At 34.6% G+C, this 25,844-nt stretch overlaps 1 protein-coding gene across 11 annotated transcripts in view; it reads left to right on the forward strand.

The window, feature by feature from the left end:
* Window positions 1-25,844, forward strand: part of DMD (dystrophin) — a 962,852-nt gene that overhangs the window by 752,568 nt on the left and 184,440 nt on the right. For 10 of the 11 annotated variants that reach the window (XR_005555060.1, XM_039329649.1, XM_039329655.1 and 7 more), the window contains 2 exons: window positions 18,184-18,356; window positions 20,893-21,049. Coding sequence is in view for 10 of the 11 variants with exons in the window: in XM_039329649.1 (XP_039185583.1) it covers window positions 18,184-18,356; window positions 20,893-21,049 (330 nt within the window). In the remaining variant the exon portion in view is untranslated. Of the gene's footprint in view, window positions 1-17,614; window positions 17,727-18,183; window positions 18,357-20,892; window positions 21,050-25,844 lie in introns of those variants that run through there. The other variant, XM_039329658.1, reaches the window with a different exon arrangement.

Here is a 25,844-nt window from a genome sequence, read left to right on the forward strand (position 1 = left end):
TTCAGTCAGAATATTATCACTGAGTAGCTTTTCAAATAAATGATTTTTTTTTCTGTAATAGAGAACCTAAAACACTCTGTAGTAAAATATAAAAAATAAAACATTTTCATTCCACTTATTTCTTATTTTTCTTATCTGTATAATCTGAGATCGATGTTTGTAGACAGGTTTAGCTCACTGTTGCTTTAAGTTCACTAAATCTCACTACTCTTTATACAATTGTTATTGGAAGTAATTTTAGTTTTTTCTGCAAATTCTCCATAGATATGTTATCAGGAGCTTAATTATTGATATTTCCCTTATCTGCTAGCTTCCATATTCTCCACTTTATGCACTGCTTACAATGCTTAGTCTGGTTATTCGCAGGAGGATTTTATGGAATGTCTACAACAGTTAAAGATCTGCTACCATTTTTTCTGGGTTTTTTACTTATAAAATATTTTAGATCTCACTTTACTTATTTACTGATGGAGGTAATTTCATTAGATTGTTTTGTGGTGGAATCACCAGCTGAAGAAGAGGGGACCCCTGGGGCAAGAGGATAAAAAGACTTTCTGGTTGGTTCAGAAAAACAAATGTCTGAAGTTAAATCCATAGGTCTATATCTGCTGTTTCCAAAAGAAGGCAGACAATCTGGTGAGATTTTTGTAATATAGATGATCAGGAATAAACTACATACTTAAGCATATTTATGGAGTAATCCTGGTTGCTTGCACCTGGCATTTTTTCTTTTTTCTATCATGAATGGAGAGAGAGAGAGAGAGAGAGAGAGAGAGAGAGAGAGAGAGAGAGAGAGAGAGAGAGAGAGAGAAACATACACATATACAAAGAAATATTAAAGTATTAAACATCCTATATTTAAACTGATGACTACACAATCACCAATATCTAAGACCATCTGCAAAATATTCAGTTCTAATAAACTGTTACTATTTCTTCCTACACAATTTTATGTAACATGCAGGCTTTCTGTACACTCTGTTTCTAGAATTCACAGATTCCATACTTGAATATACAGAATAGGAGTACAATGGTAGTGGTAAAAAAATATATCTTTGAGTGGTATCAGCTTGTTTCAGAATTTCTTTGACATGTATCTTGCTTGAGTTTATTCTTGGAATGTGAAGATCGGTAATTCTTTGAAACAACATGCAACCATCTTCAGTGTCTCTTGATTGTGTCTTTATCCATAGTAATAATATAGAACTGAAATATTTAATAATATTCCTTAAAAATTAAAAAAAACCCTCAAAATATTGACTGTATTACATGCAAGTGTTGTTTCTTGGTTCTTTCTAAAAAAATTAAAATATTGCAAAACAGTACATCTAAAATAATCCCTTATTGTCTAATAATTGTTATAATCATACTCTTAAGTTGCTTGGTTCTTGATAAGTTCCACATACTGGGGTATAGCTTAGAAGAATGTATATTCTTTCATTAACCATGTTTTAAGATCAAGACCATCCTTCTCTTTTACAACAAGTGAGTATGAAGGAAATAGCCATGCAGGCCCTACAAGCCCCCCCTGAAATCTGGAAGAAAGTAGCAAAGGTGCCCACATGAGCCAGGGGAAACATTGTCAAACTGCTCTCAAACATTTACTCAGCTTCCCAAACTCCTGGAAGCTTAGAGACTGGAAGCCTTAAACAGTTTCACCCAACATTGGAAGACACAGAGTAACTAATAAAAAGGCAATTAATATAAACTATGTCCCTTCTTGATGTTTCACTTTCCCAAAACTTTGCACTGAAATTTAAATATGAAACACATATTCTCACCAAGCTCCAGAAATGGTACTGACATCTCTATGGTAATTTAGAAAAGGTTCCATCTTCAGCTAAAGACACATCTGTTAGTTTATAACCATCCAACATATCTGTAGTAGCTGGTGTCATAAGTTAAATTGGAAATGCAAGTCTCTAAATTGTACTTCACAGATACCACCATCAGTTGTCTACTCTGCATAAAATAATTAGCCATTTGTTTTCCACTTAATTAACACTAAGTTGGACATGTGACTGGGTTTAATTCAATTATTTTGCTATTCAGGTAGCAGCTCATTTTCCTTATCATGTACATAGGCTTCAAAAGATTTGAAAAGTTAATTCTTACTTTCATTATATTTTCAAGTTTGCATTTCATCTATTTTCTATATTGCAAAAATATAGTCTATCTTATCTGCAATATTGCTTAGTAAATTAAACGGAAATGCAGAGTTAGTTTTTCTTTCTTCCAAACTCTGACTCAAATGCATAGTAAATTGCACCAGTTTTCTATGTATGATATGGTGTATTCATTTATATTATCTCATACTATAATTTAATAGAAAAATGTTCAGAGTTCATGTGTGCACAGTTGTTTTTCATAGTGCACAAAATTGGCTTAAAAATCACTATTTCCACTTTGGGGGTGGGACAATAATAAAATAAACTTGTGGTTTTTAATTCTTCTTGAGGATTATGTTAAGACAGATGTAATAATTTCTAGTTATAAGTTTATATAATACAAGCAATGTAATAACATATAAGCTATTGATTAAATAGTATCATTGGCATATTAAGATATACAGTCTGAGTATTGTATACACTGGAATCTACTATCCTAAATTGCCAATGGAAGTACATTAAACTACATACATGGAAACTTTCTTATCTAACTAAAGACTGATACATTATCTAGATAAAATAAAATTTCCCCAAGAGACATGTGTATTTAGATACCAAAGTCATATTAGTTTGAATGTCAACATCTTTTATGCACTGTTTAATGTATCCCAATGAAGACTGCAGGGCAAATCCATAATAATACAGCTTTTTCTCCACTGCTGTCCCAAGTAATGAGACAATTATTCTGGAATATTAATGACCCTACACATACCTATTACCTTCTTTTAGTTCATAAGGCTGCCAGCTTCACCTAAGAATGAATGGCTTGCTGCCAACAATATTTTTCTCCTGAGGATTAAACAGAGCATGAAGGCTTTTCAAATCTTGAGCTCACAATACAATTTAAGAAGAGGATAACAAATCAGTTAATACCACTTAAACATGTAAAGAACATGCCAGGCATGGATGACTATGTTTAACAAGGATTTTAAAAAAAATGTTTATAGACGGTTGTGATTTTTGCCAGAAGAAGAAACTTCACAGTAAAAAGTATACTGGTATAACCAGTGCTTTTTTTGTAAAAAAAAAAAAAAAAAAGGTGCCGGAACTCACACATACAACCCGCCTTGCCTACCCGACAAGGTTCCATCCAAAAAAGGTGCCGGAACTCCGTTCTGGGCATTCTATGACAAAAAAAGCCATGGGTGTAACCAGTGATATGTAAACAATTGGTGGGAATTGAAATTAATATTTATGAACTCAAAGATCATATGAACTTGGATGTCATAATCTACTTTTGATGTATCTAGAGATTGAAAATATGGCTGACATTATAAAATGTACTGACAATCTACACAATTTGCAGAGAAAGAATTCATACTATTGGCAGAGAAGCATAACTTGGATGATATTTTCAATATCCCCAAGTCTCTGGAAGAAATAGAAACCTGTTTTCAAACTGAATTCAGTGAATTCAGAATAACATCCATTTTTTAATAGTTATAAAATAATTCTCATATATTCCATAAAGTATAGACCAGTGCAAATTTAAACTGTTGAATAAATATGTTTGAATATATTTCATTGTGCACAATCCAAGATAGATTCCATATTTCACTGTGCACACTACAGAATGGGATTGGTATACCACACTTCCAGGTTTCTTATTCTAGCTTTGGTTACCAGCTGAAATAAAACATTCAGAACTCAGAATTCATCTACTAATTGAGTTTGACTCCACTATTTGTAATAAATTTTGGGAACTTTTTTCTTCAGTGATCACTTTATCCATTTGATGCCAAAATGCTTAGTAATAGATAGAATTTTTACCCTTTACCATTAAAATCTTACAGTTTGGAATAATATGGGCTTATTTATTTTGACATATGTCTTTTGAAATAATACTTTGAATGAATTCAGTTTTGAGGGTAACAAGATGGGGGTGCCTGGATCGGCTGTGGCAGCATTGGCTCTTGAAGGTGAAAAGTTTTGGGAGAGATATAAGGGATATAGGCCTCATGGTCGGAAAGGTTTTAAAGTGTTTGAGCAAGGTTGTAGGACTAAGCTAACATATGACCGACAATCTTTGCTGGCATGGCGAGTTTTTTAGCTGTTTCGGAACTGTTGGTGAGACCGTTAAAAGTTGTTTGTGCTATTTGAAATTGTTCTGCTGGCAGCAAGATCTGACTGCTGACAGAGCAATGGATTCTATTGCAAATTGGGGCTGTTTCCAAAGGAGACAGAGGATGAGAGGTCCCGGGGCTTATGGAGTAAAGTAACTTGATGAGGCTGTTGGCAGGCCCAGAGGAAGAGAGAGAAGCTTTTGGAGGAGTTGGAGGCAGTGGCAGCATGCTCCAGGGGCGAAAGGGGGTGAGGCCCCTTTAAGTAAAAGGTAGAAGAGCCAGGATCAGGAAAAGAAAAGGAGGTGAGGTTGTCGTGCAGGAATACAAGCTAAATTGGGAGCTAATCTACATGGAGTGCCATTTCCATCTGTCCTGTTTGCCAATGTTTGCTCCCTAGAGATTAAAATGGATAATCTGAAACTTGAGCTAGTCACAAATAATGATGTGAGAGACTGCTGTGCTATAATCCTGAGAGAGACTTGGTTAAAGTCATCTATTCCAGACAATGCTATCAGCTGGATAGGAGCAGCGATTTGAGTGGAAAATTCTATGGTGGAGGTGTATGTATTTATTTTAATGAGAGATGGTGTACCAATGCTAAGGTAGTGTCCAGCCAGTTCTCTCGAGTGTTTGGGTGTGAAACGTAGACCGTTTTATTTGCCAAGAGAATTCACTGTCATCCTAATCACAGCTGTGTATATCCCTCCCCCCCCCTGCCAACAAGAATAAAGCCCAGAGGGTGTTTTCATTGTGTCAGGGGATTTCAATCAGACTGACTTGAAAGCATCCCTCCCTAATTTCCATCAATATGTGAATTTTGCTACTAGAGGTGCGCATTCTCTGGATTTAGCTTACTCTAACATCGAGAAAGCATTTAAGGCTACCCCTTGCCCTCATTTTGGCTCCTCAGATCATCTCTCTGTGATGCTTATGCCAGCATATAAGCCTTTGTTAATTAGAGAGAGACCAATTAGAAAATAAGTGAGAGTATGGCCTGCAGGAGCTATGGAAGCTCTACAAGACTATTTTGGGCACACAAATGGAAACATATTTAAAGAGGATGCAATGAATGGACAATATACTGATGTGAACAAATACACTTCTATTGTGTCTGCTTATATTCAAAAGTGTATGGAGGATATCAGTGTTCTTAAGTCTATTATCATGCGAGCAAATGAAAAACCTTGGATGTCACAAGAGGTCCATGCAGTGTTGAAGGTGAGAAACACCGCTTTAAAATCAGGTGATGTGGCAGCACTTAGAATAGTAAGAGCTGATTTGAGGCATGCTATAAAATCAGCAAAGCAGGCCTATAGTCAGAAAGTACAGAATTTCTTTGAAGATCCTATGGACCCGAGACATATTTGGCAAAGTATTAAGGTAATTACTGATTATAAGGCAATTTCCCTGACATGTAAGGCGACACAGACTCTCTAAACAAGCTAATGGTTTGAGGCCACAAATAACATGCCAGCAAGAAAGGCTGTTCCCCTTCCTGATGAGCAGGTGCTTAGGTTTGATACAACTGCTATTCAGAAGGTCCTGCAGAAAATCAATACTCGAAAAGCTGTGGGTCCTGATAATATCCCTGGGCGAGTACTTAAGAAGTGTGTTGATCTGCTGGCCACTGTTCTCACAGAAATCTTCACTCTCTTGTTGCATTAGGCCATGATTCCATTGTGTTTTAAGGCTGCAATCATTGTACCAGTGCCCAAAAAACTATAACCACATGCCTTAATGATTACCGTCCAGTTGCACTTACTTCCATTATGTTGAAGTGTTTTGAGAGATTGGTAAAGGTCTATATGGTTTCATACCTTCCCCCTACATTTGACTCATTACAGTTTGCCTATTAGAAGAAGCGCTCTGTAGAAGATGCACTTTCCTGTGTGCTTCATCTTAGCTTGGCGTACCTGGAGAGAAAGAATACTCATGTGCAAATGCTGTTTGTTGATTTTAATTTGGCATTCAACACAATCATTCCTCAGCATCTGGTGAACAAATGGCCTATTAGGTTTTAATACTCCTTTATGTAATTGGATATTTCATTTCCTTATTGATAGGTCCCAGTTTGTGCGAGTTGGAAAGAAAGTTTTCAACTCCATCTCCTTGAGTGCAGGTTCCCCACAGGGCTGTGTCCTGAGTCTGCTACTGTTCACTTTAATGACCCACAACTGCTGTGCCAAATCTGCTATGAATCATATTGTGAAGTATGCAGACAACACAGAAGTGATGGGTATTATCTGGGATGACAATGAAGATGCTTATAGGGAAAAGGTGAAAGCTCTGGTGGACTGGTGCAATAAAAGTAACCTGGTTCTAAATGTTGATAAAACAAAGGAGATCATTGTAGATTTTAGAAAGAGCCAGCATAGTCATACTCCACTCAGTATCAAGGATGCAGCTGTAGAGATGATCAACAGTATTAAGTATCTGGGATGCAGATAACTAACAATATGAATTGGTCTCTCCACACATCAGCCTTAGTGAAGCAAACAAACTGTGTCAGATGAGGAAAACACATCTCTCTCCTTTTGTCCTGGCCACTTTTTACAGAGGCACGATTGAGGGCATTTTAACAAACTGTATCACTGTCTGGTTTGGTGGCAGCAGTGCCTCAGATAGAAATTCATACAGAGATTGGTAAGAACAGCTGAGAAGATCATAGGAAGCTCGCTTCCTGGTATTCAGAATGCTGCTTATAAGCGCTATGTGTTTAGAGCTCAAAGCATTGTTAGAGAACCCCCACACCCATTTTATGGTCTGTTTCTGTTGCTCCCCTCTGGGAGAAGGTTTTGAAGTATTTCTAGCAGGACTACCCGATTTTGTAATAGCTTTGTTCCCTATGCCATCCCTAGTAAACTTGCAAGAATCATTTTTCTTGCCATGCACATATATACATAATCTGAACTAGACTGTGTTGTTTCTCTGTGTCATATATGTGGGTATATTTATTTTTTTTGTCATATTTATGTAGTGTATATTGGAGGTGGTGACCCTTTGAGAGCTGTATGCAATGAAATTTCATTCTAATGTATGCCGATTAGTGTACATTCCAAGTGACAATACAGTTATTATTCTAGGAAGCCATGTTTAAAATATGGCTAAAAATTAGTTGGATTTACAGCAATGTATTTCTGGACAAATCGCTCAGTTCAACCTTTTATTATTCAACATATTCCTGAATGCACACATATTCTTTAAATCTAATATATATATGTAGTTGTTTACAATACTTGCAGACTGCTCCAAATGTTAGCAGTGCAGGGCAAATAAGAAAAATAAAAATAAGCACAAATTAAAGCAGAACAAAACTAATATATTAAAATGGAATGTGTAGAATCAAAATTACATTGGGGTAAAGTTTTCTAACAACCAGCTTCAACTAATTTCCCAAGATAGATGTACATTTTCATGCTACTCTCTACATCTTTTCCTGTCCCCCATGGAATATAAAAAAGGCTTCCAAATATTGGTATTAAACACCACTTACTAATGTTACATGCATTATATAGCTGTATCTCATCTGACCAATACTTCAAAAACTGGTAGTTTCATATAGGATTTAATTGAGGATGTTAAGTGGTGCTCTCCAAAGTTTGCCCATGGTCTCTTCTCATACAGATGGGTTTTGTCAATATAGGATATATAGAATAGTGCTGGGATCTATCATTTATTATTCCACCTGGTGGAAATATGTTTTTTTTTACTCCAATTAACATAGAGATAGCTGCAATAAATGCCTGGCATATTATTTGCTGATTATGTTAAGCAGAGTAGTTGGGAATAATCAGCTGGGTTAAATTTGGGCCCTTTTGTTACAATTGACTATAATAATGATTAATCCTAAAGTAATGAGTGGATTACTGTAGGCTAGTGGATTACTGTAGGTTAAAAGAATGCTAAAAATTTGTGTTTACCAATCTCTATTTCTCCTAATCAATTCTAAAAATATATGATTGCCTCTTGAGTCTTTGCCAAGTTTCGATTGTAAAATTAATTTTTAGATATCAGAGGGGAATATGACTGAAACCTAGTCACCTAGTTCTGAAATCAGGTCAGAAGTTCACCTAAAATCTTTGTCATATGAAAATAATTTATGAAACTACTATAATAATCTATCCTAATAAGGTAGTCTGAACTTGCATTTTATAAACAGCTAAAACTTTCATGTCTGTTTTATACTTTGTAACCTTCAATTGGGCAAAAATATTGCATCATAAGGCTCAAATGGGCTAACTCACAGGTGTCAAACTCGCCACGTCATGTGACGTGTTGTGATGTATTGCAACTTTTTTTCCGTTGCCAGAGCTGGAGTGGGCGTGGCCTCTGCATGATGCAACTGGCCCGTGGGCCAGCAGTTTGACACCTCTGGACTAACTAAGAGAATACTGGGCCCAAGGGAAAGAAATATGGGAAATATTTTGTTGCTTAAGTGCCACTGCTGCAGACAGCTACAGTCATATAATCCTCACTTTCAACATTCCTTTATAACTTCCCAGAAGTTGATGGGGAACCCACAAGGAACTGGCAAGATTGTCATCACCCTTTGCTACCTTCCTACTAGTGAAGTCTATGCTTTTGGGAAACTTGCAGGAAGAGTCAATAAAAAATTGTTGTATTCTCCAATTTCCATGCACACATTCCCTCATTTCCTTCCCCACCTGGTAACAAACTGGTACCTGCCTGCTGGGAAAGAAAGAAAGCAGGAAATAGAAAGGAAGGAAGGAATATGGAGGAAGGAAAAGGTAAAGAGGAAGGAAGGATTCCTACTCAATTGAGAAGCTGACAGAAAATTGGAAGTCCCTGCCGCTCTGATTGATTTTCTGCCTGTCCATGATGATTCTGTTTCACTGTTTAGGTGAAGAAATATCTCTGAAATGACCCAAAGGGTATGTATTGTCTAGTAAGGGAATAAAAATCTTCCTTGATTGTTTAAATGCTGCTAAAAGAAGTCTAAGATTTTCTGTGTTAATTTATTCTTATTTCTTAGTGCTATATTGTCATGGAGTTTTAGAGCACCTATGATAATACTGGATTTTTATTGTATATCCTAAAACTGTTTTTGACAGCAGTAGTTATCACAATATTTTAGTGTTTGATACTGGAATGTCCTACTAACCTTTTAATTAGAAAATGTTTCCTACACAATTTCTAATGTATAATTTCTACAATATTGTACAATTCATGAATAATTTTTGATGTATTTGTTACAATTTCAAGTACTCATTTACCATTTAAGTTATCAATAGAATGTTTATTTAGTCTTTTAGTCCATCTTGTCTTGATATAGCCACCTTTTAGTATCCCAGTATAAGTCCTCATATTATCTCACAGTGCAAGATAGATTTCTGATTCATAAATATCAAATAAAATAGAGGACAGTGATCACTGTCAGGCTTGTGTTCCACTTTTCACCCTTCATTGATTTAACTAACACCCTTAAAATGGTACCATAAACAATTATGGAGGATTGCCGTCCAGACTGTAAAGTAAATGTCCTTGATGGATCATTTTCTAATACATCTTTTAAAGCACAAAGATCAAAGCTGTTCATCAATATAGGTTTAGCTGCGACTATAAAAGCATGTTATACAAACTGACACATTTCTGTTTGTAGCATACTTTTTCTATAAACTCAGTAATTCTGTGACAACTGGAACAGAAACCATTTTTGTAACTAGGAACATAAAAATGTCAGTGCTATTTCCAAAATTAGAAATGCTCAGTGGTGGGATTCATCCGGTTCCCATCACTTCAGCAGAACTGGTAGCTATTTTTTTGTTGTCCAGGCCCAGCATCTACCGGTTGTTCACATATTTGAATTCCACCACTGAAAATGCTACTCCTAACATGAAAAGGATTCTAGAAAAAGATTCTGTTATCAAGAAGATTAAAGGAAGCTCTTGGAAAAATAATGGCAAAAACTAGTTTGCATAACAGTTATCAAACTGTAGCTTTCTTTTACTGAAATTTGATGCTACCAAAGTATGTTTGTAGCTTATTTTTAAAAATATTTTACTTTTTCCTGAAAAAGATATGTTATAATATTATTTATTTATGAATTTCTTCATTATTAGTAGATAAGAATACAGGTGAGTAACAGTTTAAAATATAGTTACTTTGAAATATGAGTTGACATCATTTCAATGCATTTCTTAAGCTGCAAAATCTAGCAGAATAATAAAGCATTTACCCAGAGTGTACTTGTTAAAAATATTTGCTTTTATTACCAGGGCAGAATCATTTAAATTTATTCAGATTCATATTGGTACATAACATTAAGTATAGCATTAAACTATAAATGCAACTATAAACTAATTTTATCCAAGAAAATAAGGAAGTGTATTGTTATTCAGTATTATATTTGTTAGGAAATATACCTACTTATCTAGAAAATACAGTTGGTGAAATGTATTCTGGATGGGCAAATTGAGTTACAGAGGATGGTTGGATGTAGCCTTGCCCATCTGTTGCTAGTAAAACATAAAATTGATGTTTTATGAATGACTACCTCAAAGTTCCCATTTTTGGATGGACATGTCTTCCCAAAGAAATAAATGCCTTGAACATACTCCAACAGTGGTCGTTGCTTTTAAAATAGTCAAATCTCCTTATTCCAATATTCCTGTTTCATTAATGGAAAAATTAGAAATCTAACTAAAGCCATATTGGTTTTTCTCTGGTATGTTTGAGTTTGGACCAATAACTTAAGGTATTCACTATCAGAATTGCACACAGTAAGCCTAACTATCTGTATAATGTCAGAATGACAAATATAACATTTTGAAAATAAAAATAAAATAATTCTAATTCATTATTTCACATATATCATATATCATTTAATCTATTTTAAGCTTACTAAGCATATTCATATGAATATGAAATGTAACTTTGATTGCTGAAATAATTGTTTTATTGCCATCATATCTTTCTAGTTTTCTGATTTCTTTGTCCTAAGAATATGACTTCTGCTTTGTTTCTTCTTCTCTTTTTTTTTTAAGACTGTTAATCCTAAATCTGACTCTTTAAATTAACTAATACATTTTTCTCCTCTGAAATGTATATAATAAAGATAAAAAAGACCCAGTACTGTGGTTGGAAAAAACAATATGAGCAGTAGCAAATGGACTGTAATATAAGCAGGCATTGATTTTAACTTATGCTAATAAATTGTCAGTTCATATTATCAGTTTTAAATATGATCTGACAACAGTACAATATGCACAGGTAAAACCTATAGTAAGAGCACAAAAGCGTACAGCTAAAATGACAGCATTTTCCAAGTTCCTGCTGAGTTCTTGGCTTACTAGTATAATCTTGGAATCCTAAGAGCAAAATCAAAACAAGTGTATTTTAAATATATTTTTATTTTTATTTCTTTTTTGATTTAATTTGATTAGATTCCTTTACCCCAAAAAACAAATTTGGGAAGACAATTGATACTCATATATCACAGATATTATGGATTACTAATTAGCATTTATATCATATGATATTCATGCATGTGGATTTTCTGTGACATTGGTAAAGGGGACCTATAAAAGCTGGAATTCAGAAAATTATTTAGAAATAAAGATTATTTAGAAATAGTAGGCATTCAGAACATATTTCTGGATTCACACATCATATGTTGTTTGATTAATAATACTGTGTTGATGAAATTATAACTGCAGGTTTTAACTTGTGAATCCATAAACTATTATTTACAAATAGCTATAGCTAGTTTTATATATTGAATAATCCAACCATAATCTATTATGGTTTAGCATAAACTATCAGCAAATTATTGACTAAAGTTTTCAGATCTATTATACATTATAGCTTTAAAATCTCAAACTCTTTGATTAGCAAACCAATGAATGAGTTAGCTGGACCTTGTTTTTCATATCTTTCATAGTCATATTGTTAGACAATCTGAGATATCAGATCAAAATGTGTCGTTGTCTCTTGAACTTCTATTGACTTGCTAAAAATTGATAATCAGTTCCAGCTATTCCAAGCTGAACAATATAGGAAAATTGTATAAGACCAAAAATATTCTTAATATTTTAAGAGGTTTCTTTTCTTTTTAAATTAAATTGTTTGCATAAATCCACAATAAAATTTAAAAAAACAAGAAAATACTAGCCTAAGCCCATCTTGTGACTTAGCTCAATCATTTTGTATCATTATCCTAATCACTCAGAAATTGGCCATTTTTTCAATTTTTAGTTTAATTTTCATGTGTACAATTCCCTCCCCCTTTTTTTGTAAAATATGCATTTTCTGCCACTATTTACATACATACTATGTTTTTGCTATTTTATAAGATGAGCATCTTTCAAAATTCTTAAAAATATAGTTTTTGCATGCATGAATTTAAGTTTTATTTATATAGTTGTCAAGCTCAAATCAGTGTTTTCCATAAACGTTTCTTGAACAAACTACATCAAAGAAATTTCTTGGACAGAAGTTCATATACAAATTCACATACTTCTAGCCAAAGGGGAAAAGCAAAACATGCATTATATAATACTGATACATTTTTGTATGAAATTTAGCCTAGATCAGTGATGGCAAACCTTTTAGAGACTGAGTGCTCAAAAACTGGCCCTGCCCCCGCTCCACCCCCCTGCCTTCCCCCGCTCTGCCCCCTCATCCCCTGCCCCACCTGCCCACAGGACCACCTACCACCTCCAGGGCCCACAGATCGCCCAGGCAGCCCAGCAGCGCTATGGCTCTGCCCATGCCCTGCAGCATCAACTGCATGATGGGGTGTGAGGGCAGAGTCTTGTCTGCGCTGCCTGGCTGCCATGTCCTTGGCTGTGCTGCTCTGTGTGGGCCATGCTCGAGGGTGAGTCTCCTTCAGGGGGGCTGCTGGAGAGGAGGAGGCAAGGCTGGGACAATGGCACATGTACCCACAGAGAGGGCTCTGAATGCCACTTATGGCACACGTGCTATAGGTTCACCACCACTGGCCTAGATTATACCTGGGACATCCTCAAAATATCCAACAATTATTCAGTTATAATTTCCTTAGTTTTCTTTATGTTCAAAAAATATTCATTAAATAGATTTTATTTTCTTGCAATTAATTTAATGCTTTTTACCATCCATTTTTAGATTGCTTGAATGAAATAGGTTCTATTTTATGGAATATTAATTATTAACATATGCTTTATAATATTTATTTGAGTTACCCTATTAACATGAAAACTATAAACTGTACTTTTGATTTAATTACAAAAATGCTGGTTGTAAGAAATATGAAGTTTCTAATTCTCTTGGCATAAAGCAGAATTCAAATAATGCAACCAAACAAACATTTTTATTTCCCAGGTGAGATTCTTCAAAATAATAGCAGTATTAGAATTAGTCCTGTCTGCTAAGCAACTATGTCCAGCAGGATCCAGGAGATAGGCCTTTTCTTCCATATCTCCTGTCCTGTAGAACAGGGGTGTCAAACTGCTGGCCCGCAGGCTGGACATGTCACAAGGAAACCGTACCCACCCCATTGCTGGCAATGGGGAAAAAGCTCTGATACATTGTACAATGTCGTATGACATTGTGAGTTTGACATGTCTGCTGTAGAACATCATTCCCTCTCTCCTCTCCCCCTTGATCTGAGACTAGCCCCATCCTTGATATTCTTCCAGAAATCTCTAAAAAAACCTGAGATAATGGTATATGGAAATGATCTTTAGGGATGAGGGGAAGAGATGCTGCCTAGGGAACAATCAGACAAGATGAGATGCCCTCAGTAAGTTAATGATCAAGAAAGACCCACCCTAATTGACCAGACTGTAAAAGAGCAGGTGGGAGACTTGCAAGATTTATGTCAGCTGTCCAGGTAAACCTGATAGACAACGCTGTCCAGGTGAGCTATTCTACTTTATTATAAAGCTGTACTGCATTAACTATCAGGTCCCAAGAACCAATGAAGACATGTAGAATTACTCTGAGCAGTTTCTTTTATTGTTTCTCACCTGTAGACAGAAATCTTGCCACACTAAAGGAACTACTTGCATCATAAAAGATGTACTCTGATCATTGTTTGGGAAGAGCTATCTTAACTCTCTTTCTCCCAATCAAACTATCCAAACTTCGTTGTTTCTTGGCTCTCTGCCATGCAAAGCCTGCCTCCTGGAATCCAGACTACATTCCACTTCATTAACAGAATCATGCAAGTCTGAAAGTACAAATCTCCCATCTACTTTTTAGCCTGGTCAGTTAGAGTGGGTATTTCCTAAGTTTTTTTTCTCTGACTATTAAGTAACTAGTAAGATCCCTCTTTTTTCCTGATAGTTCCCTATGCAGCATCTCTACTCTTTTCCGTCAAGGTCATTTCCATATCCTATTACAACTGGTTATCTCACATAAAGGAGTATTTAATGAAATAGTTAAGTTGTGTGTAAAATCTAATGTTCTCTCTACTCCTTTAGTTTTTCTCTATTTTTTATAATATTGTAATATTCATATTTTAATTCTAGATTCTATGTAATTACTGTTTTTATGGTTTTATTGTACACTGCCCAGTTTCTATGAGATGGGCAACATATAAATACAATAAAAATATTTTCTACAATAACCAAACATAAAACAAAATCATTTTTTTTATTATTCAATAGGCTTAGTTCAATATCTGAGGTAAATATAGCATGAGGTCATTTGGTAATAAATTTACTTTATACAATTTTGTTGTTTAAAAAGAATATACTCCATTTATTAATAGACTGAGTTTTTTTAAAAAAGAAACTCTTGTGTGAGAAGTTGTGTTTCTCTTAACTATGGCAAAGCACAGGCAAGGCAGGGTTTTGAGTTAATAATATTCAAGAACACTCACAGCAGTTGTACTTGCTTGATTTAGCTCCTGCTGTGCTGATTCCTTTTTTATTAACTTTGCAATTATAGAGCACAGCTAAACTCAAAAGTACTTCAAGCTGAGTCTTTTATATACTATCTCAGTTGTTCATCAGCAATCTTAGAGCCTGAAATGCAGTCAATTCCAAATTCCTTCCAACAATATTTATTGCTGTAACATTGAACTGCATAATTAATTTAACAAAGATACACACACATACACACATATATATAGCACACACACATACATGCTGTGTTTATATAATGATATAAATATGTTATAAATGATATGTGTACCATACATTCCATTTGTACTAATTTTAAAAATATATTGTGAAGGAAACAAATTAGGAATTAATAGGCTTTTATGTATTTTTTGTGAGTTTAGTGTATGTTTGCTTATGTAAATCAGTAGTCTAAATACCTTGGTCACAAAACTTCTTAAGTATTACATTTAATTAAAGTTATTATCTTTAGATTAGGGGGAAAAATCACAGAGAGCTTCAAGGAAGAATTCTATCATTTAAATATTGACTAACAATTTCTTTCATGACATAAATCTGAATTATGGCTGAGAAGTTCAATAAACAGCTTTTCTATTATTAATTTCTACCTTTTGCTGACCGTTCATCAGTAGAAAAAGATTTAGGCTACTTGGGTTGCAAAAATTTGGACCATTAGATGGCAGCAGAAATTTAGAACCTAATAATTTGCTGTTATTTAGCAGCCATCAAGATTTTTACAGCCTAGGCCAGGGGTAGTCAACCTTGGCTCTTTTATGACTCGTGGACTTCAACTCCCAGCTGGCTCAGGAATTCTGGGAGTTGAAGTCCACGAGTCATAAAAGAGCCAAGGTTAACTACCCCGGCCTAAGATTTGGGGCATTAAAACACCTAATTGTAAAGGACAGGTGAATAATGCCCTAATGCCTTATATCATTTGTAGTATATTATTATGTATACCGTATATGCCGGCGTATAAGGCGACTTCCAGGAGTGCTGAAATCGGCGCCAAAGACGGGGGTCATCTTATACCCCGAGTCGTCTTATACACCGGAAATACTGGTAGTTTCCGGCATATAAGACGACGTTCTAGGAATGCGGCTCGGCGATAAAGACAGGGGTCATCTTATACGCCGGGTCACCTTGTACGCCGGCATATATGTTATGTATATTTCGCTTCCCTCCTATCTTCATTGATATAAGTGGGGAGACTATGGTTACATGTTCTATTTTTTTTGGTCCTGTAAAAATGAAATATGAATATGAAAAAATAAAGTATTTAAAAAAAAGATAATTCCCAAATTAAACCTGACTCTTCATTTGTATCAAAAGAACTAAGAAGAAAGATAAAGAATTTGTGGAACATTATAACCATAAACTAATCTCCACACCAATATTTATCAAGATAGGAGGGAAGCACACATACATACATACATACATACGTACGTACATACGTACACACACACACATACACATATATATACATACATACATACATACATACATACATACATACAGTAAATGATATAAATAATTTGTAGTATTGTAGTATAAAGTTATATATAATTATGAAATACTATATTTTTTCAAGACGTGCCCACCAAGACTGAAGCAGGTCAGTACATTATAATTTCATCTTATTTAAAGATAAAAATAAAAAGTGTTGTAAAATTATGTAGTAGAAAGTAAGCAATGTCTTCTAGAATGGATGAAAAGAAGAAAATATTAATTTTGGGCTTAAACTGAGGTAGAAAATGGACATCTAGAGAGGGAGAAGTCTAAGAATGCATTTCCCAAACTGGACAACTTTAAGATATATGGACTTTAACTCCCAGAAATCACCAGCCAGCTTGTTTGAAGAGCACTGGCCTAAGACTGTGAAGTGCAAAATCACCAAGCAGCACTGATTAGTCAGATATCCTGGAGAATATACTGTATACTTATTGAGAACGCTAGTGATGGTGAAAAAAAACAGATTACTATTAGTTCAGGACAATTCATTGGCATGATAGCTTCAAGCTTCAGTTGCTATCTTCTAATTAAAAAATAAATCTTTTTTACTATTTGTACATAAATTTGTGTATAAGACAATTCTAATGAGGAGACAAGATGAAGAATAAAGTTCCGAATAAAATCTACATGTTGATGTGGTTAAAATATACTGTTCTAACTGCAAAGAGCAGGACAGATAATACACAAAGACTCCATTCAGGATGTAGGCAGAAAAGAATGCTAGCAACAAGCAGTTGGCTTTCTAAAGAATGTTCCATTGGCAGTCACTGCCTTCCTAAAAATGAGTGGGAAACATGAATCTTCAAAAGTTTCTGGCCCGAATTTCCACAGCGATAAGGAAAGTTGGCAGTTCTACATAAGCTGACAGTTTTGTATTCTGGGTCCCTTTACTGTTCTCAGTTCCTCCTACAGCCATGGCCTGGCTGATATTTTGACACAGTACAAAGTGGCTGTTTATTACAGTTGAGTGTTGTGGCCTGTACTGTGAAATGCATTTTGTCCATGGAATTTAACTGAACTTGGCATTTTAAGGCTTGTTGTTCAGTTGCTTACTTTTCCTGAGATTTCAGTGCTTCAAGACTGCTGAAACCTCTGCTTCAAGTTGAAAAATGTTACACAGGAAGACATATCATGTAAAGGTTAGATTGGGTGTGATTTTGATGCTTAATTGTAAACAGCAAAGTTCAAAGAACTCTTTTTTTGTCTCTTTGGCACACGCTATAGTGTGATTGTGTCTCTTATTACTGCATGTATTTAAGTTGTACGAACTTCCCATTAGTGTAACTAGCATAATAATGGAATACACCTTGGTATATAGAAGAAAGAAACTAGCAAATTGTATGAAATTTTTATTTATGTTGGGAACAAATTCTGGAATAATTAAGACTTTAAATTTCAACTGGTCTCGAACTAGCATTTTTCCTATTTCAATACTGCAATGGAAAATAATGAACTGAAAAGGTTCAGGCAAAAACTTTAAGAAATCATGAGATCAACCTTTCAGTAATTTCATGTATTTTAATTATTAAAAATTATTTATTAACAAAGCTCAAGAAAATGCCAAAGTTCATATATTTCATTTGTGTTTCTTTATAGGAGCTTCAGAAAGAAATCGAAACCCATACAGACATCTTCCATAGCCTGGATGAAAATGGACAGAAAATCTTGAGGTCACTTGAAGGTTCTGATGATGGTGCCTTGTTGCAGAGACGCCTGGATAACATGAACTTCCGATGGAGTGAACTTCGGAAAAAATCTTTAAATATCAGGTAGGGCTAAAAATAGCAACATCTGGGAAGCAGAAAACTAAGTGAAAACAGAATAATTATTAGTAACCCATCTACCTATATAGCCCTCACTCTATATACCCTTAATCTTTTTATTCTAATTGGACTAAAATGGCTGCACAATTTAAGCAATGAGAATATACCAGATTACTCCATTACTCTGGAAAGATAGTTCATTTTCTGCTTATGAGAGAGTTTTAGAAAGCAAATAAATATTTGCATAAAAAGAGATTAATGCTACTTACCATGTTTTTGCTGAAATAATTACTTTATAACTATGATTCTGTACACTATAATAAGAAAATTTGTAGCCCATGCTAAATTAATTTCAGAAGAATTACAATTAAATCAAATTTCAGAAGAAGCAAAGCAAATTTCGGAGGAAATTCAGTTTGTTCATATGACGTTCTTTCTCTGAGGTAAATAGCATATTTGAATCATGTTGTATGGGAATTCAGATATAAATTTGCATAGACTGGGAATTGTATTTACTTACAATAGTTACAATCTGGTGAATGGACAAAAATTTGAGGAAAGATTTGCAGTGTGGAACTCATACGTAAGTGTTGCTTAATTTTTGATGTAAATTTAGGTCTGTAAATCCAATTGTGGGGTAGAAAGGTGATGCCTTCTTGGGGAGAAAAAGTCATTCTGCAAAAATTCATAATAAAGAGCATTATTAGAGAAAATTTTAAAAATTGCAGCGCAGACCCAGTATTGTTTAAATCACTTTTGTTTGCTCTCAACCCTTTTCAAAGCTTTTTTTTTGCATGACAGAAACCATCTTCATAACATTCATTATTAAAAATAAATGAAATATGTGAATCTGAAAAATATTAATGTCTGAGGTGAAAAGAAAATTATTTTCCCCACATATAAGAAAAAGGATCTTTGAAATCTACATGAGCCGTTTTTATCCCCTGAATTTCATAGACAAAAAAGAAAAAAGAAAAACAGCATATGAGTCAAACAGAGGAGGTTTAATAAAGGAGCTTTTTAATGACTTCTTTGCTGTAATTTTGATCACCCAATTTTGATACCACTGACATTAAGCAAATTGAAAATAGTGACCATAGTTTATCATGGTTGCCTTTCTTTCTTGAATTAAACATTAAAGCAATGTTCTTGTTCTACAGAAATAGGAAGTTATAATGGGACATTTATTATAGCCAAACCATGTAGGTGAGAACACAATTAAACTTTATTTTTTTCCTTAAACCAGAAAAAGTGTACAGTTGTTATTACACACACCCACGCATGCGTATAAGGAACAAAACACTTATTTCTCTCTAGACTGACGAATGGACACAATAGTTATATGGCATACATTCACATAATATCTTGGACCTGGTTACTGTTCATTGTACAATGAAATGTGCATTTACATAATGTGCTAAGTCTGGACATTGGTAAGGTTTGTATACATGTATGTTTGTAAATTTTAAAATCCTAGGTGAATATAGCCCAGAGAAGTTATGTGAATTCAAAATTGAATTAATTCAGTAATTAAACTGTGCAAGTTATATGAGCAGAACTACAATGAGAATCACAGAACAAAATGCCTCTCAGCATATACTGTAATTCAAGTTCACATTTAGCAGAACCAAACTCATAAATACTTTCATACGAAAACCTACAATTTGTTTTATATTCCCCCAAGTTATTTTTCAGCTACTGATTATGAAAATTAAATGTTCTTGGTTATTAATTTTGGATGTGAGAATCAATATTCTTACTGCAAATTCTTAAGGGATCCATTTGTCAATCTTGATATATTTTCTTCCCATTCACCACTTTTGAACACTGTATTTTGCCTCCTAACTTCTGTTTGCATAATTCAAGCTCTCCTTTTTGAAAGTCACAAAAGGTACAGTGCTCACAGTCTGAAAAGCTGAACTTTTGAATGCAGATGTTTGGCTTTGAAGAAGGTTGACTTCCTTTAAAATCCTTTCAGAGAAGGTTTGGTTTTGTTTTGTTTAGATGAAAGTCTCACCCTTTCAAAATAATATAAAATTTCACCCCCACAAATGAGATGTGCTTCGATCCTGCACTTGCAACATTTGACATCCAGCTAACACTGTTGGGCAGGCTTCAGCAATCTTTAAGCTAGTTTATGCTGATTTTAATGGAGATGGAGCATAAATTTTACAGAATTTTATATTAATTTTTTGTACTTAGTACACATTACTTTTTAAAAACGTTTGTACTCATTTTGTGACGTGGGGGAGGGGAGGGGAGGGGAGGGGAAGGGAGGGAAGAAGGAAGGAAGGAAGGAAGGAAGGAAGGAAGGAAGGAAGGAAGGAAGGAAGGAAGGAAGGAAGGAAGGAAGGAAGGAAGGAAGGAAGGAAGGAAGGAAGGAAACAGATCTGCTATATTGCTTATATTTTAACCTTTAAGAAATGTTCAAATGAGTTCAAAGAAATAGAGGGGAAAGAAATAGTAAAAGTTCTGATCTCACGTTGTGCCTTGCTATATGAATCAAGGAATTGCTTTTGGTGATATTTGTAATCTTTTTCAGGTCTCATCTAGAAGCCAGTTCTGATCAGTGGAGACGTCTACATCTTTCTCTTCAGGAACTTCTGGCATGGCTGCAGTTGAAAGAAGATGAGCTAAAGCGACAGGCACCAATTGGTGGTGATCTTCCCACTGTACAAAAGCAGAATGATACCCATAGGGTATGATTTTTAACAAAAAAAACCTTCAGGAAGTTAATATAAAAACATAAAAATTTGAAAACTATTAACTGATTTCCCAGGTTGCTAATGTAATCTCTCACATTATAGTTTTAATATCTTTATGTTTAATTATGCTTCAGGCAATAGATGTAAAGAACTATATATCTTAATACAACCACTTTTTAAGTCATGATAAAAATAAATGGTGAACTGCAGTGGGGGTAACTAGAGGACAAGTACATAAGTCATGGCAACTGTATTATGAAGTCATGTGATAAAAAGCATATGACATTATAATACAATTGCCATGACTTAGGTCAAGGGTCCTCAACCTTGGCAACTTTAAGACTTGTGGACTTCAACTCCCAGAATTCCTCAGTCAGCAAAGCTTTCATCTGATGTTGGACACAAGTACATATTGGAATTTATGTCAAGGCATCATGACGTGTTTTGTCATGTTGGCAGCATTGCAGTTTGCTGTAAATGATACCATATTTGCTGAACCTTTGTCCTCTGACACAGGTTGGGTTCCTTTGGAGGAGGTATTATTTTATGATTCTTGTTTTATGGGATTTCAAAGCCTATAGTGACATTGCAAAGATGGACTCAGCATTTCATGACTCCCTTTTATCTGGGCAGTTGAAAATATTTGTTGGCAATATTGTGATTTGGAATACAGAGATTTGGAATACAGAGATGGCCAAAAAGATTGACACAATTGCTTCTCTTTCTCTTGTAGAGCCCAATACATTCTTCAATTTATTAGCAAGGTAAAAATGATGAAAGGGCTAGGACAACAGCTGAACTACAAGATCAAAATATGCTTGTTTGAAGGCCTAATTCATGGCAGTCCAGATAGAAAAGATGAATTACATCAATGTCTTTATTATACCTGCATTGATAAAGTAGTACTACTCTCTGCACTATGCATTTTATTAGACAAATGAAAGAGTCATTATGAACAGTTCACATAATTCACTGTGGATAGCATTATTCAGATCTGCTACCCTCTGGATGCCAGTGTTAAGGCTGATCATTGAAATGTACATTTAGCAGCCATATAACTTGTTGTTATAAATCTTGCAGGCCAGCTAAGTGAAAAGATAAGTTATTCATTATTTAAACCTTGTTTCTTCCTCCCTAGCTGATAAATCTGTCAAAGTATAACTGACCACATATTTAATGGATGTAATAAATCTCTCTTGCAATTGGTATGCATTCCACCACCCAATCTATTTAAAGGAGGAGGCCTGGAACAGCTGTGCAGTTACAGGTCAACTCAAACAATTTCTAGGAAAACTGATTGAAAAGGCCTCACAGATGTACTTGTAACTGATTTGATACTAACTGTCTGAATTCATTTTAATTTGACTTTCCACTTGGACAACAGACTTCTATACCACTTTTGTATGACCCATGTGGATCCTGGATGGATAGGGAATGACTCTGCTTGTTGTATGGAATCACTTGATAGCTTTTATGATATTTACCCCAGTATACTTAATTGGCCAGTGAAATGAAGATTTTTTTAATTATTTTTTAATACAATTCAGCAGTATTTATTCAACAAACGTGTTGTCTGAGTTTATCATTTACTAATACAAATTAAATTCCTAATTCCTAATTTGTTTCTCCAAGTTTGAAAATATTCTGTTTCTTCTTTTTCTTTCAACCTCAAAGTAAGTCTGTCCATTTCCACATAGTCTAGTATTTTTTTAAATTATTTCTTCCTTTGGTGGTATGTCTTCATTTTTCCAGGACTGTGCGAATATAATTCTTGCCGCTGTTATCACATGCAAAATCAAATATATACTTTGTTTATCACGTTTTTCTGGCATTATGCCTAATAAAAAGAGTTCAGGTTTAAAATCTACATGTTTCCCCAATATCTTTTCTAGTGAGTATATATTTTTGTCCAATATCTCTTTGCTTTAACACATGTCCACCACATATGATAAAAAGTACCTGGTTTATGATTACATTTCCAACATTTATCTGACATATTTTTAAACATTTTCACTAATCTTGCTGGTGGCAAATGCCATCTATAATACATTTTATATAAATTTTCTTTATAAGAGCTTATAATAATAATAAAGTTGGAAGGGACCTTGGAGGTCATCGAGTCCAACCCCCTGCTCAGGCAGGAAACCCTACACCATTTCGGACAGATGACTGTCCAGTCTCTTCTTAAAAACTTCCAGTATTGGAGCATTCACCGCTTCTGGAGGCAGGTTGTTCCATTGGTTAATTGTTCTAACTGTCAGGAAGTTTCTCCTTAGTTCTAGGTTGCTTCTCTCCTTGATTAGTTTCCATCCATTGCTTCTTGTCCTGCCCTCAGGCGCTTTGGAGAATAGCTTGACTCCCTCTTCTTTGTGGCAGCCCCTGAGATATTGGAACACTGCTATCCTGTCCCTCCTCGTCCTTCTCTTCGTTAAACTAGACATACCCAATTCCAGCAACCGTTCCTCATATGTTTTAGCCTCCAGATTGTCAGTTTATAATTTCTTTCCCACAGGCTTTGCCATTTCTCTAAGTCTATATTGTATCCAAAGTTCTTTGCCCATATTATGATTGTTTCTTTTACTTGTTCATCTTCCATTTTCAAATTTAATAAAAATTTATACATTTTCTTAATTAGTTTTTCATCAGAGGCTAGTAATATCTGATCAAACAAAATCCACTCTTTATAAAATCCATACAGTTTAACATTTTTATCATATCTCACTTGCATTTGTAAATGTGACCACCATGATAGGTCAATACCCTGATTGTCCATCTCTTGTCTAGATTTTAAGTTCCCTTCAGAGTTCAGAATATTTTTATATGTCCATATTTTCTCAAAACTGATTAAATTTGGATGTACAAATGCTTCCGTTGTTGAAAGCCATCCTGAAATTTTCAAATATATTTTGCATTTTATTTTTTTCCATGTTAATAATAATGCATTTCTAATGTAGTGGTTTTGAAAATATTTATGAATTTTATTTTTCCATGCCATAAGAAAGCATGCCAACCGAGTTGTAAGTCATGTCACTCCAAATACAACATTTTTTTGTTTCTGAGGGTTATCTATTCTTTTACCCACGTTAACACTGATGCTTGATAATATAAAACCCACTCTGGCAAACCAAAACCTCCATTCCCCTTAGCTTCTTGTAACATTTTCAGTTTAATTCTAGCTTTCTTTCCTTGCCAAATAAATTTTAAAATTAGGGAATTTAAGTCTTCAAAGAATTTTTTCTCTAGTTTTATAGGTATTGTTTGGAATAAAAACAGTATTTTTGGTAATATATTTATTTTCACTGTAGCGATTCTTCCTAACATTGACAATTGCAGATTTTTCCATTTTTCCAAGTCAAGTGTTATTTTGTTTAGTAATTTTATATAATTATCTTCTTTTATCATTGAGCATCTTGCTGTCAGATATATTTCCAAGCATTTAACCTTTTTAACTATTTATAGTTTTATTTTTTCTGACAATTGTTTTTTGTTTGTTAGTTTATCTATAAGATTAGTGGTAGTCCTGCTACCACTCCAAATTGTTCTAGTGGACATCCTTGTCTTGTACCTTTTCTTATATCAAAATTCTCTATAGTGAAATGAGTTTTAGGGGCAGTTTTAGTTTTAGGTTTTTTTGTGCATAATTCTGGATTTCCCATAAAACCAACTCTAGAGATTTGTATCAACAATATTAATTTGCCATAGACCAGATCTTTGATTACCCATAGGCCTCCATACCCATTTAGTACATAATGTGATTAACTGGAAAATCATGAAATGACATTACAAAACAAACCTCTGCCTTTTGTATTTGCAGGGCTTTTTTGGATGGAACCTTGTAGAGTAGGCAAGGCAGGTTGTATGACATGTGTGAGTTCCAGCACCTTTTTTTTTTTTTTTAAGAAAAAAAGCACTGTGTATTTGTATCCTGATATCAGGACACAAATCCCTGATTACCATAAATCATGGAGTGTGTTGACTCAAATTCATCATTTGTGTTTCCTTGCCATCTGTAAAGACCTATGCTTGTCTCTCCTGCTGTTTAAGATCTTCATAAAACAGCTAGAGCTGGTTATTTTGGAACCAGGCATTATTTTAGTACCTTTGAATATTATGAAAACTTTATAATAGACTAGGTGAACTAACCAAATGGAACTTATATGCAAATGATTAAAATGGTGTTTGTAACTGAAAAACTATTTTCTGGAATTAAAATTTAACCTCTTTTGGTTAGGTTTGAATTCCCCACAGTAACCAGGTAATGCATAAGGAGTGTTACTTGAGCCCCAGTTGCAATTTGATTAAAAGATGGAGACTGAGGTTCATCGTGCATTTATCAGTGCACCAGTTGGATTTGGCAAAGGCTAACTATGTGTTAGTTATGTTTTGTACTGACTATTGGAAAAGCAAACTTTGAAAAGTATGTAAAGAGTTGGATTGTCGAAACATAGCATTTGTGGTTTATAAAGCTTCTGAGAATAAAAGTATACGATGGAATGTGTGATTTCAGAAGCAATTGTAAAGTCTGATTTCTTAACCGTTTTGACCATGTTTCTCATCTCTGTCTCTTCCACAAGGACTCATGTTCTTTGGTTACAATTCCTGTTCCAGTTAACTATCAAAGCTAGTCTCTTCATGGATGCATTTAGAAAACCTTTTCCATATGCGTAGCACATTTGTAACAGAATATAAAACTTGTCTTGTTAGACACATTGGTTCCCTGTGGAAGAAAAAAGAACAAAAGTCAGTTTGATATTTAGATCATCCTGTCTATTTCTCAGGAAGTCTTGGT

Source organism: Crotalus tigris, unplaced genomic scaffold (genome assembly GCF_016545835.1).
Source record: "Crotalus tigris isolate CLP2741 ecotype Arizona unplaced genomic scaffold, ASM1654583v1 scf7180000024401.5802323, whole genome shotgun sequence".
Lineage (NCBI taxonomy): Eukaryota > Metazoa > Chordata > Lepidosauria > Squamata > Viperidae > Crotalus > Crotalus tigris.